This window comes from Rhineura floridana, chromosome 5 (genome assembly GCF_030035675.1).
Source record: "Rhineura floridana isolate rRhiFlo1 chromosome 5, rRhiFlo1.hap2, whole genome shotgun sequence".
NCBI lineage: Eukaryota > Metazoa > Chordata > Lepidosauria > Squamata > Rhineuridae > Rhineura > Rhineura floridana.
In genome coordinates, this window is record NC_084484.1 from 63,768,151 (window position 1) to 63,781,831 (window position 13,681).

At 42.0% G+C, this 13,681-nt stretch overlaps 1 protein-coding gene across 3 annotated transcripts in view; it reads right to left on the reverse strand.

Moving 5' to 3' along the window:
* Positions 1-13,681, reverse strand: part of SLC9A7 (solute carrier family 9 member A7) — a 67,359-nt gene that overhangs the window by 40,140 nt on the left and 13,538 nt on the right. For 2 of the 3 annotated variants that reach the window (XM_061626977.1, XM_061626976.1), the window contains exons 2-3: positions 2,325-2,524; positions 1,335-1,412 (exon numbers count right to left, since the gene is read on the reverse strand). In XM_061626977.1, the coding sequence (XP_061482961.1) occupies positions 1,335-1,412; positions 2,325-2,524 (278 nt within the window). Of the gene's footprint in view, positions 1-1,334; positions 1,413-2,324; positions 2,525-5,613; positions 5,696-13,681 lie in introns of those variants that run through there. The other variant, XM_061626978.1, reaches the window with a different exon arrangement.

Genomic DNA, 13,681 nt, shown 5'->3' on the forward strand with positions numbered 1-13,681 from the left:
CCATTAAAATGTCTTGGTGCAAAAGAAAAAGGAAGCCTACTGCTTCAACTCTTCTCACATCCTACTTTACTTGCACTGTGCTGCCCACAACCATTCGCCAAAATAGAGTCAAATGCAGTATTTAATTCTCCAACAACCACTAACCATAGTGAGCTCTCAAAATGGTCAGCAATTTAATCTAGAGCAGGCCCACGCTTTTTGGCATTCCGCTAATAACGGCAGCTTTCAATTAGAGTAAGGCCCCACTCATACGGCGCTTATTCCACTTTTATTGTGTTTTTCGGGCATTGGGCACCATTTTATTGATGGAGTTCTGCTTTTCGGCAGGTTTTGCTTTTGGGGGGGTCTGGAACGTAACCCACTGTATGAGTGGGGCCCTACTGTACTACAAATGTTTGAGAAGCTTGTTTACCTGAACACAATGCACATATTATTTTGTAAGGGAAAACAACGTCTTGTAAGACTATTTGGATTGTTGAAAGACCAGGATATATCCATCTCAGATCATAAATACATTTGGTTATACAGCTTGGGGTACATGTACATGCCCCAAGGTCATCAACAGAGGGACTTCAAGTGCCCTCACTAGCTGGGATATGGCAGGTGGCAACAAGAGGAAGCATCTTCTCAATAGTGGGTCTTCATCTATGGAATACCCTCCCCAGAGAGGCTCACCTGCTGCCTAATTTAAGTGTATTTTTAGTGCAACTCCAGGCCTATGAATCAGAGACAGGCCTTTATGCTAAGGGCTGTATGGGGAGCTCTATGCAAGCTGTTTGGCTGACTTGCAAGGGCTTCTGCAAACAGCCCACCCACATGCAACACAATAGGTTCCTCAAGATTTGTGAACTCTATGTGAAAACAATACTAAATAAAAATCTGCAGTTGGGTTTGTGTGAATAGATGGGCTGCAGCTGCAGGGTGAGGTGTATGAGACACACACATTCTTGGCACAAGTGAACCACTGGATTCAAGCCATTACTAAAAGCATTGTAAACTTTTGTTCCAGGGATTCTGCTGCAGTGGGTAAGGAGGGGAGACCATCATGAATGTATTTGATTGTATTAAGCTAATATTTTAACAGCAGCATTTGGGGGGGAGGCACTGTAATACAACATGGACACAGACCAATATGCCAAGCATTTCATAGGGAAAAACCTGCTCTGAAGAAGCCCCAATTGTAATCTATGAAATTAGAAATGGAAGAGTGGAAGTTGGATAACTTTGGGGGGGTGCTTACTTGTATGGAAGATATCAACAACTGAGTATTCTGCTCACCAAATCAAAATCCATACAGGCAAAATAACATTGTTTAGAGAATACCTCAGGCTTACCTTTTTCAAACTATAGCCAGCATGGAAAATAATGGGAGGCAGGAGGATGTTGAAAAACACTTCTGGATCAAAAGTTACCTTAAAAGAAGACACAGAAACACAGCTCTTAAGACAGAGTTTTCAAGTGGCTATCCTTAAAATCTTTGTAGGATGCCTACACATTTCCCATATCAATCTCTCAAAATTATATCAAACCAATCAATTCCTAGAGATCAACTTTCTTTGGGAACACAGGTTTCATTGCAACAGGCTGTAGAGATGCTCAGCTCCCTGCAGAGAACTAGCTTTTTAAAGTATTCCATTATCAATGGTTGATTCAGACCATGACATTATTTTTCCCTCCAACCAAGATTACATTTGGCCTGAATTTTATACACAATAAAGTAGTTGTATGAGTATTCCATAAAAGTTTAAGATTATAGCTGGGTTCCCCTTTGAAAACTAAGCAGTATTTTCTAACCTTGGGTCCCGATATGCTGTTGGGCTACAACTCATAATATTTCTAACCATTGGCCATGCTGCTGGGGATGGGGGGGGTTTGTAGTCCAACGACATTTGGGGAACTAAGGTTGGGGAAAACTGCTTTTAAAGTCAGTGGGATGAACAAATGAAAACTAGCTTCCAAGTGGCTGAGCTGCACAACATGTTATTCTGCTCCACATTACACCTGTTTAAAATGAGATCAGCAACTCTCAAGACTGTTATGGGGAAGAATGAAAAATGACTGTTACTGATAGCATATATTGGAATTAGCCTGACATTTTGAAGTAAGCGAGACAGTGTGCTATCAGTTGCAAAATATCAGGTCCTACCTCAGCCAACGGGCTTTTTGTATGTTTTTTTTACAATGCTGTAGACCACCACAATGAAAATAACCACATATGATCACGCATATTCACATTTGAAAGACACCCATGCGAACAGACCAGCAAGGGGGAGGGGGGAATGCATTCATTAGAAGTCCACCATTAACAAAAAGGTAGCCCTCACTTTTCGCAACATATCATTCTGTTCCACATTGTGTATTTTTCCAGGGCTTATTTCTCCTTTTAAAGTATATTCAAAGAATTTCCCGCTGATATTGACCAAAAGGGTTGTGAAAGCCCGATCCTCCTGGGAACAGCTGAATGGCTTATCATGACCACTGGTGGGAGGTATGCCATATCTCAAGATCACTCCAACTATCAGCCCTGAAAGACAAATTTCAAGTTACAAGTTATCAGACATACATAGAAATCAACTGCTTTTTTAAAAAAGCTAGGCACATCACTAATTACACGACTAAAGCAAAGGCATGACAATCGTGTCTTTAGTTTACTCAACACACTGTAAGTACACTTAGCTTTTGTATCACACACAAAAAGAGGCAGGCAATTGAGGACGGGCATATCTTCCTTCCTAAGGAATTATACTACATCTATCTACAGATCAGGGATTACAACACTTTCATTTAGCAGGGAAGAAGAGCAAAATCTTCTTGTTGTTGGTGTTATCTTGCCCATCTACTGGACACCATCCAGCAGTCCATCATTAGATCACAAACTGACCTGCGGCACACCTCCAGGCTATACTGTCTGGAAGCTGCTCTTCTGAAGCCTGAGACAGAAGTCTTCCCCAGTGCTGCTATTAGAGATGCCAAGGACTGGTGTTGGGACCTTCTGCGCACAAGGCATATGCTCTGCCACTGTACTATTGGCCTTCCCTTATGCTTAGTTATAAGCATTATCATTGGCCACAATTCTGACTTGCACAGCGAAAGATCTATTTCAGATCAAAAGACAAATAGAAAGTCTAGCACTGCCACACAAAGTACCATTTCCTGTTCATAAAAGTACCATTGACACCCCCACAAGCTGTTATTTTTTAAAAAAAATTATTATATCCTGCAGTAAGGTCTCCCATCCAGGGGACAGACAATGGCCGCACCCTTGGATGCTCCAAGATCATTCATGGCATTAAAACAATGTAATACTTAAGATGAAGCTAACCATGAAGTAGGATTAGAACCTCCCCCCAAAAGGCCTCAAGAATCACTAACAATATATTTTTCAGATAAGAATCTACTTTTTTAGATAAGAATCATTTTATATAAGAATTGGTGTCATGTTTATTTCCCTCACAGTGGTGTATGAAGTGCCTTCCACCAGCTCCAGCTAGTGGCCCAGCTGCAACCCTATCTGGTCAGGGATAATCTAGCTTCAGTTCTCTATGCTGTGGTAACCTTTAGGTTAGATTACTGCGATGCAATATATGTTGGTCTGACGTCAAAGGCAGTTTCGGAACTACAGCTCGCTGAGCATTCGGCAACCAGATTACTGACTGGACCAGAAGGTTTGGACTTACTACACCAATTCTGACCTGAATGCACTGGCTACCAATTAGTTTCCAGGCTCAATTCAAAGTCTGTGTTGGTCTTTAGGCACCAGGCTAGGACCTTTTTATTCTCTCCGGCATTTGATAATTAAGCCGGTAGGACTTGTCCATATTAATATGCTGCCAGATGGGCATATTATGTATTTTGTGTTGTTAATAATTCCCAAAAGTAACTAATAGTAGGGAGAGTGCTGTTGAACTCAGGCCCTGCTTGTGGACTTCCTGTATTTATTTTATTTATTTATTTAATTAATTAAGCTTATATACCGCCCGACTAGCAACAGCTCTCTGGGCGGTGAACATTAAAAATACAATAAAAATAACACAAAACTGTACACAAAACTGTACAGTCTAAACTCAAAATATAATAATTTACAATTAACAGGAATTAAAATGCCTCAGAGAAGAGAAAGGTTTTAACCTGGCGCCGAAAAGATGATAGTGTCGGCACCAGGCGCACCTCCTCGGGGACACCATTCCATAGTTCGGGGGCCACCACTGAGAAGGCCCTAGATCTTGTCACCACTCTCCGAGCTTCCCTATGAGTCGGAACCCGGAGGAGGGCCTTCGTAGTAGACCGTAGTGTACGGGCCGGTTCATAGTGGGAGAGGCGTTCCGACAGATATCGTGGTCCCGTGCCGTATAAGGCTTTATAGGTAAGTACCAACACTTTGAATCTGGCCCGGAAGCATATTGGAAGCCAGTGCAAACGGGCTAGCACAGGTGTTATATGCTCAGACCGCTTAGTTCTTGTTAGCAGTCTGGCTGCCGCACTTTGCACTAGCTGTAGCTTCCGAATCGTCTTCAAAGGTAGCCCTACGTAAAGCGCATTGCAGTAGTCCAGACGCGAGGTTACCATAGCATGTACCACTGATGAGAGGTCCTCCTTACTCAGATAGGGACGTAGCTGGGCTACCAACCGAAGTTGGTAGAACGCATTCCGGGCCACCGAGGCTATATGAGCCTCAAGTGTGAGGGAAGAGTCTAAGATGACTCCCAGACTACGCACCTGTTCCTTTAGGGGGAGTGTAACCCCATCCAGGACAGGGTATATATCCACCATCCGATCAGAGAAACCATCCACCAACAGCATCTCAGTCTTGTCAGGATTGAGTCTCAGTTTGTTAGTTCTCATCCAGTCCATTGTCGCAGCCAGGCAACGGTTCAGCACGTCGACTGCCTCACCTGAAGAAGATGTAAAGGAGAAGTAGAGCTGCATGTCATCAGCATACTGATGACAACGCACTCCAAAACTCCTGATGACCGCCCCCAGCGGCTTCATATAAATGTTAAAAAGCATGGGAGACAGAACCAAACCCTGCGGGACCCCACATTGGAGAACCCACGGTGTCGAGCAATGTTCCCCAAGCACTATCTTCTGGAGACGACCCGCTAAGTAGGAGCGGAACCACTGCCAAGCAGTGCCTCCAACTCCCAATTCCGCAAGCCTCTCCAGAAGGATACCATGGTCAATGGTATCAAAAGCCGCTGAGAGGTCAAGGAGAATCAACAGAGTTACACTCCCTCTGTCTCTCTCCCGACATAGGTCATGAAACAGGGCGACCAAGGCAGTCTCAGTGCCAAAACCAGGCCTGAACCCCGATTGAAATGGATCTAGATAATCGGTTTCATCCAATAGCGCCTGGAGCTGGTCAGCAACCACACGTTCCAGGATCTTGCCCAGGAACGGAACATTGGCTACTGGTCTGTAGCTGCTGACATCCTCTGGGTCCAAGGAAGGTTTTTTCAGGAGTGGTCTCACTGCCGCCTCTTTCAGACAGCCAGGGACCACTCCCTCTCGTAAAGAGGCATTAATCACTTCCTTGGCCCAGCCAACTGTTCCTTCCTTGCTAGTTTTAATTAGCCAAGAGGGGCAAGGATCCAGTACCGAAGTGGTCGCACGAACCTGTCCAAGCACCTTGTCCACGTCCTCGAGGCATCTAGTTGGCCACTGTGACAACAGGATGCTGGACTAGATGACCTGTTCCAACAGGGCTTTGTTTATGTTCCAATGAGCTCCAATGGATGAAAGCAAATAGAGAGAAAAGTAGAATCACTTAATGTTAATCCCATCCAACTGATACAAAACAGAAGCAATTGCAAGAGAGCTGCCAAAGAAAGCCCTTTCTTTCGGTTCCAGATTTAGTAAGGAAACCATGGGATGTAAAAGTGTTTCATCTAGTAGAAGTGTAACACTGCCATTGTGTCCTGGATTTACAAGGCCAGTTAACCTGATGCATCACTGAGACACACATCCAGGTTGCCAAAATCAGAGATCTCTTGTTTTTCCTATAGCAAGGTCAAACAAAATGTGGCCTAAAGGACACAAATAGTCAGTGGCAGTTTAGGGGGGCTGATCTGGACCACAGTGAAGGAGCAAAGGGTTAAAGGCTTCCTACCTCCTGCACCAGCATCCCAATCCAGATTGCTGGCAATTTGTGGTGAAAGGCAAAAACCCTGCCACCCTCAAAGACAGGACTGTGCAGTTAAGGTCATGTATAATGTGGCTCCAAGACTCCCTGATGAGAAAACATTACACAAATTCAATAGTATGTTTTAGGCACTCTGAGGAATGCCTTGGTTTCACTTTAAAGGAACTTTGCAGATTTTATTATATTTTTATCAACCAGCAGTCATACACTGAGAAGGACCTTTAACTATTTTGTTTCATACTGATTACTAACTATGATACAGTTATGGAGAAAACTAAAATACAAGTGAACATAATGTATCCATCTGGTTTGATTATATTTGCTACAGTTACCTACAGCTTGAGTACATCCTTACTCATTCACCAGGTTTTGACTGTTTTTCCCCAAAGCTCCTATAAATGTTATTCTGAGCATGACGTACTGCTCTGATCAGACAGAAATTTAACATCTAGAACATGTATTACATGCTACAGTGCAGTGTGTAATGTTGTAGTTATGTGCCTTCAACTATGACTTATGGCAACCCTATGAATCAGCAACCTCCAAGAGCATCTGTCATGAGCCACCCTGTTCAGATCTTGTAAGTTCAGGTCTGTGGCTTCCTTTATGGAATCAAATACATTAAAAAGGATTCAAAGGCCTAAACAAAATAGCATGCATCTTCCTTGCAACTTAAAAATTTATTCTGCATACATACTAGAACCAAAATGCCATACACACAAAAATCCAATGCACTTTGGACAGCCAAATTAAGAGTTAATGCAGTAATTATGTGATCTTGCTCCACTTTCTAGCTAAACTGCTGGCATGAATTAGCAGCAAGCATAAATCCAAGAAAGCTCTGCCTCTAAAAATAATCAGCACACAGCCTAATAATTAGGTAATCACATACAGACACTAAGTTGGAGAGCAAGTTAGGAACCTAACCTTGAGAAATATTTGCTTGAAGCCCCTTAAGGAAGAAGTTGTACTTTTAAAAAGGGAGACAGTCACAGATGGGCAATTTCAAGCTTGAGGATCATTTGTGGCTCCTGAAACAGCTCACTGGGTGACCTTGGGCCAGTCACTGCCTCTCAGTCTCAGAAGAAGGCAATGGTAAGCCACCTCTGAGTACCGCTTACCATGAAAACCCTATTCATAAGGTTGCCATAAGTCGGAACTGACTTGAAGGCAGTCCATTTCCATTTTTCCAACATGTTGAAATCAAGGATCTCAGCTGCCTGAGAAATATGGTTCTAGTCCTTATGGCTAATTATATTAAGTATCATGGAAGGACAGGTGTAGTAGACTAAAACTAGAAGTTACATAGAAGTACAACAATATGTTTCTTCATGTCTTGTTTCTAAACCCATCCCACAACAGAGAGCTGATGTTTAAAAAAAAACACTTTTGTTGTCAGCAGTGCCAGAACTCCAGCTGCAAAGATAATTCAGCAAGAGAAAATCTGCTTCTTCCTTCTTTACACAACATAGCAGGTCTGTTCAAGTTCATGGCCTCACCTGTTTAGCAAGTCTTCCCTGTATATTATGTATACAACTTCAAATGGAGAAAGGAAGAGAAGGAGACAAGACAAGGACAACTGGATGGTGAAACATAAGAGCTAGCAGAGGGATTAATCAAACCTTCTTATCTTTTGTCCCCTGCTTGCACAACCATTTAGGTAAACAGGGAAGAGTAAACAAAGGCCTCTTTTTCCATTAAAATGAACAAAGGATGTTGAGTAACACAGCATCTACACAACAAACCAGCTTAACTCTCATGGCTTCCCCCAAAGTAACATAGGAAGCTACCATATACCAAGTCAGGCCATTAGTCTATCTAGCTTAGTATTGTCTACAATGACTGGCAATGGCTCTCCCAGGATTCTGACAGGGGTCTCTCCCAGCCCTACCTGGAGATGTCAGGTATTGGATCTGGGATCTTCTGCATGTCAATCAGATACGTAAGCAATGAGCTATAGGAAATTAATGGATACCAAGAACCGGTAAGCTCTCCGGTTGTCGTACAGAACTAGAATTCCTTGGGGAACAGAATCTGTGGGCAGGAGACTAATTTATGTTGTTTATCCCACAAACCTACAAGACATGAGAATTTCTGCTCCATTTTCTATTGCCATCTCTGCTACGCTCCTTATGTAGCTTAGGCAAATGTATCTTGCACTATCACTCTTCCACATTGATATGGAAAAGAAAAGGTCTTTAGAAACAGGCAAACTTTCTGTTATTCTATTATATAGAAACAGCAGGTTCCCAATAACCACCTGTAGATTCCCACTGACCATCTCAAAGTCTTTTTGAAGTGTTCTGTGCAGGAAGTTGTTGTTTACTGTACTTGTATTCCACATGGCCATAAAGCTGCTTGTTCTTCATTTCTCAGCTTCCTAGAAGTAAATACTCAGATGTGGTGCTCTCCAGATGGCAGTGAGCTGCAACTCCCATCATTCCTGACCATTAGTCATGCTCCATGATGGGAGTCCAACATCATCTAAAGGGCAACACATTGGATGCCCCTGAAATAGGGAATCATTACTACTACAGTGTTGGCAGTATTCTCATGCCTATGGATGGGCAGATGGTAATTTCACAAGACACAGAGATAGGTATGCTGTCCGACTTTATTGGTGGGGTATGTGCCATTCCATGAATGAAGCACCATTGCTCAAGAATAAGATAAACTGATAAAATGTTTCAAAATCAAACATATGGAGCAGTTTGTTACAACTGGTGTGTTCCTTTCTCAAGGGCCCATTTTCCAACCTCCCAGATTATGAAGAAATTACATAAATGTACAGAAAATTGACTTCAAGTGGCACAAGTATGTTTTCCTGAGTTTCATCAGCAAACTAGTAAGAGATGGATGTTTGATACCCACACACAAAACAACACTGGTCAATATTCAGGTTATGTATTACAATCACCCACACCATCCCCAAGAAAAATATTTAGCATACTTCAATAGGAAGTGCTATCATCATCCAGAGGCAGAATTTCATCTTGTATAGAGTTCTACACTGTAGAACAAACAAGGAATGACCATCATAATCTCCCAGGGTCATCTGGCTGGCCAGTGCTAAAGGCAGAATACTGGACTAGAAAAGCCTTTTGTATTACAAAGAAATTATGGTGCTGTTATTTATAGAATTTTTTTAGAGAGGGTCTTGTTTCCTTATTTTACAATATAGTCTTCTTTGCAGGCAACAGATCACAGACAACTCATTCTCCACTTTGATGTTTGGAACACTGTCAATATGCTAGTGAGTTATATAATAAGAGACCAGTTAGTTTTAGTTCATTTTCGGCTGGATTCGAGTGGGACCCATCATCCCAGGGAAGACATCATCCTATTAAAGCAATGAAACTAGGATTTTTCAAATCAACAGCAGCAGCACCACCTCCTCCTCAGAGCAACTTACATTGCTCCCTGCCTGTATTTATCCCCACAAGAACCTTGTGATGTAGATTAGGCTAGGAGATGGTGACTGACAGAAGATCAACCAGAAAGTTTCAAAAGCTGAGCAAAGATTTTAACCCATGTCTCCCCAGTCCAAGTGAGACACTCCATCCACTACACTGTCTTTATGCCATTTCTCTTTTGCAACATGAGGTCATTTTTCTACCTATCATTGCACCAAATTAGAAAAAAATGTGAATCCAAAGCAAGCACAAGCTTGATGAAAACAGAAGCAATATCTTTTAATAAGGAGTTAAAACACAATTGTTACTTCAGAAGAGAGACTTAGTGGCAGGGATGCAATGGGGGCAGGAGAAAGAAAACATTCCATTTTCCTTGTCTTCAGATTTTACAGTTGCAAAGTGATTCAGGGGAAGCTGTTTGCTAGAGATAAAACAGAAACCTCCTCTGCTAGCTTTAGACTTCAGCACTTGAAAAGGTTCTAGAACCATTTGATTGCAAGAGCAGGCTCCCTGCAGACCTTCACCCTCCGATGTAAAGTGGGCTGAGACTGAAGGATGGGGACACAATGGATCAGTGGGAGCAGAAAGTAAGTCCTGCTCTCCCTATCAAGGGTTCAGCATTCAATGCCAATAGGGATATTCTGGTTTGTGAATCAGGCAATCATGTATTGCTATGGCACAAAAGAACATCACCATAATCACCTGAATTGCTGCCAAGTACTTCCGTTTGTGTCCACATAGCAGTTTAAAGTGAATTTGATGCATTCCATGTGTGCATGTTTTTCATGTCACCCACATATTACTTTGCCCTCATCCAAGTGGCAGCCCACACTTCCCCCCCTTCTAGTTCAATTTTTCTGATCCACAGATAATGTGGTAAAGAAAACAAATCCAACAAAAATTACATGTTTCCCAACTACAGATGTACTGAAACACACTGTGTGGGTGGGGTTGGTGGGGCTTTTTTTTAATGTGGTGATGCTTTTCTGGGTGCCATTTATCATCATGCCATCCTGGGCTCCTTTGGAGTATAAAGGGCAGGATATAAATTCTATTTAAAATAATAATAATAATAATAATAATGCTTTCTACTCCCATTGTTGAGGTGCTCCCTGGTGGGCTACTGGTGACGTAGGTCCAGGCACTCCATACACATCAGAGTTCACCTTTTCTCCAGTAAATTATCTATGCTTCCTTACAGAAATCTGACCTCAGGAAGGAGCTTTGGACACTGCTGGGAGCCATGGAAATAAGTTGTGCAAGACACTTGCATTTCTTTTTTCAGCACTTATGAGTAATGTGTGAAGCTTCCTTATTAAAAAAACTAGAGACAGGAATCCCATATTTTGAGTCTGGAAGTTAACGGATTGTATCAATACATCAACATGAAGCATGAATTCATGTCCGACTTGTTCTGCTAAAGTAGCAAATGCTTGTTTTTCTTCCCTTGACCAAATATCTGAAACAGCATCAGGCATATTACACATCATTGCTGAGCAGAACAGAATTCATATCTTCATCCATTTCTGTCTGCCAGTATCTCTCTCAATTGTGCCAAAGCTCCAACAGTATGAAAACTTCTGGACAGATGTCCTAAACTGTTTGTCCAGTGTGAAATATGCAGGATGCTACTGATCTGTATGTAATATGTTCCACCCATTTACATCTGTATGTATGCAGAGATAACGTAACGTAACCTAAACCTGTCAGCATTGCTTAAGTGGAGCTTGTTCTCTCAAGGGAGGGCGACAGTCACTTACAAGATACTTTCACCTTTGCATCATGCTGCAACTGTGTGTTCCAAATAAGGGTATTTTATACAGTACATGTGCTCTGTGGAAGTACTGTAGCTGAAAATAATAAGCGATTATTATTTTCAACTACTTCCACAGAGCATACATTCTAGCTGCCACACTCTGCTCCAACTGAAGTGTCCAAACAGCAGGCCCATATAGGGTGCATTTCAATAATCTAGCCTGGATGTAATCAAAGCATGCACCACTGATGCAAGATAATGCCACAGTTGCAGTTCTGGCCACTGACGCTACCTGCACCTCCACAGAGAGCACCAAGTCTAGGAACACTCCCCTAAAATGGCACGCTTAGTCCTTTAGCAAGAGTGCACCCTACCAGGGCCTGTTATACGTACCACCCAGATTTTTCAACCCATAACACTTCATCTTATATATGCCTTTATGAATCTAATCCCCCTTTAAAGCCATTTCATCTGGTGGCACTGGCCACGCCACCATCTCTTGTAGCACTGAATTCAGTTAGTTAACAATGCATTGAATAAACTAGTATTTTTGTGTATTTCCAGTATGAGTCTTACAATGGTTTCAAGCTCTGATCTCAGGAGGAGGGAAAGGAACATCTCTAGCCATTCTTTCCACATTTTGCAAATGGTTAGTAATCTTTTCACACATATACCCTAAACTCAGAAATCTTAAGACACCCCCAATAAGTTTTCTTTGTGGGAAGGTGCCCTTGATGGTTTTAGCTGCTACTTTTTGAGAAATCCACTACAACAGTGCAGTGTTAAGAAAAAGGCTACATCAAAGATGGCTTTCTAATGCAAGTTCACCTTCTTACTGTCACTGCACATGGAGTTTTCAGTAGCCTTTCCAACATTTTCAAGCCTTCTCTTCTGCCCATCTGCAAAATAGGGATCTAATAAGGCTGAGAGACAGAAATAGCAACTTTGTACACAAGCTTTGTACAAAAGTGTTACTATATGCTTCCATCTCACTAATATAGACTGAAGGGGGGAAATATATAGTACTTTTTTCCTAACTGGTTACAAAAATAAAAAGGTGTTTCTTTGTTCTCTTCAATTCACATCGTACTTTCAATTTGTACAGATATTAGTATTCATAACTGCTTCGTAACATAGCTGTTTTATGCTAATCTCATTTATGTTGTATTTCACACAGTTCCTAGGATACCAGCCAAAATCTATTCATATCTAGATTTGCCATCTAAATAGCATAACAGCCAAAGGGAGGGGAAAAGCACACATATTGTGTACACCCACCCAAACATCGTTGCCCTTTTTTCCCTAAGGAAGTCCTAAATGCACCCAAATTAGTCTTTATCGTATCAAATGGTTTCCAAGTTCATCCTCAACATTTTATGCCAGTACGCACGCTCCAATATACGGCCAAAGTGCCCAGCAAGACAATTTGCCCTTTCATTAGTGTTGCCAGAGTTCATCATTCCTACTTGCACTTCATCCTTCACATCAACGTTCTCATCAATGGCAGCTTTCTTTTCCTAGATGGCTAAACAGCACCAACTACCAAAGAAAAGCAGCCATTCAAAGCAGTACTCTAGAAATCTTTCCTGTATTTCTTAAAATAGCCAGGGAGGAAGGGGGAAATATAATAGTCATAATTACATTGGCAATAAGAGACCAGTTACTTCTGTGTTAAATGCTCTCTTCTTCCTGCTTTTTACTGCCATAGTCAAGCATTTCTGGCAGATTATTAACATAATCGGCTAACTGCATAGTTTTTAGCCAATGTGTCAGAAACCAAATCTGAAAGACAAACAGTGTTACTCGATGACAAGCTACAGTGCATGTTTCAATACTCTGCCTACAGCATAAAGAGTGCCCTACATAATATCTTTGTTTTAAAATGATCTATTACTTCTTTCCACCACGACTAGCCTTCAGCAGCTTGCATTTTAAAACCAATGCAAAAATACATATCAAACCCAGCTTAACACTGTGAATTTGATGCTGCACACACACAGTAGGCTCCCCTTCCTCTCATGCCTCCTGCAATTCTCTTTGCCTCCTCCTAGTTCCCTAACCCCGTGGGGCAGATTTCTGGGATGTGCGGGGAGGATGACAAGGGACCTATTTCACTTACAATGCCCATTCTGGTGATGAGCACTGTTGCATTTAATCCAATGCAACCCAAAATCCAAGACATACAGAATAATAGGAAAATAGCAGTTTACTAGAAACTGGTTCATATCACTTGTCAAAGGCTTGGGAGGACAGAACAATTTTAGCCTGTCACCATGTAAATGTGCCTTGGGAGGATGTCCATAATTGGGCTGTCACCACAGAAGAGGCCTTATCTCAAAGTACCTGGAAGTGGGTACTGGGTACAGGGACTCA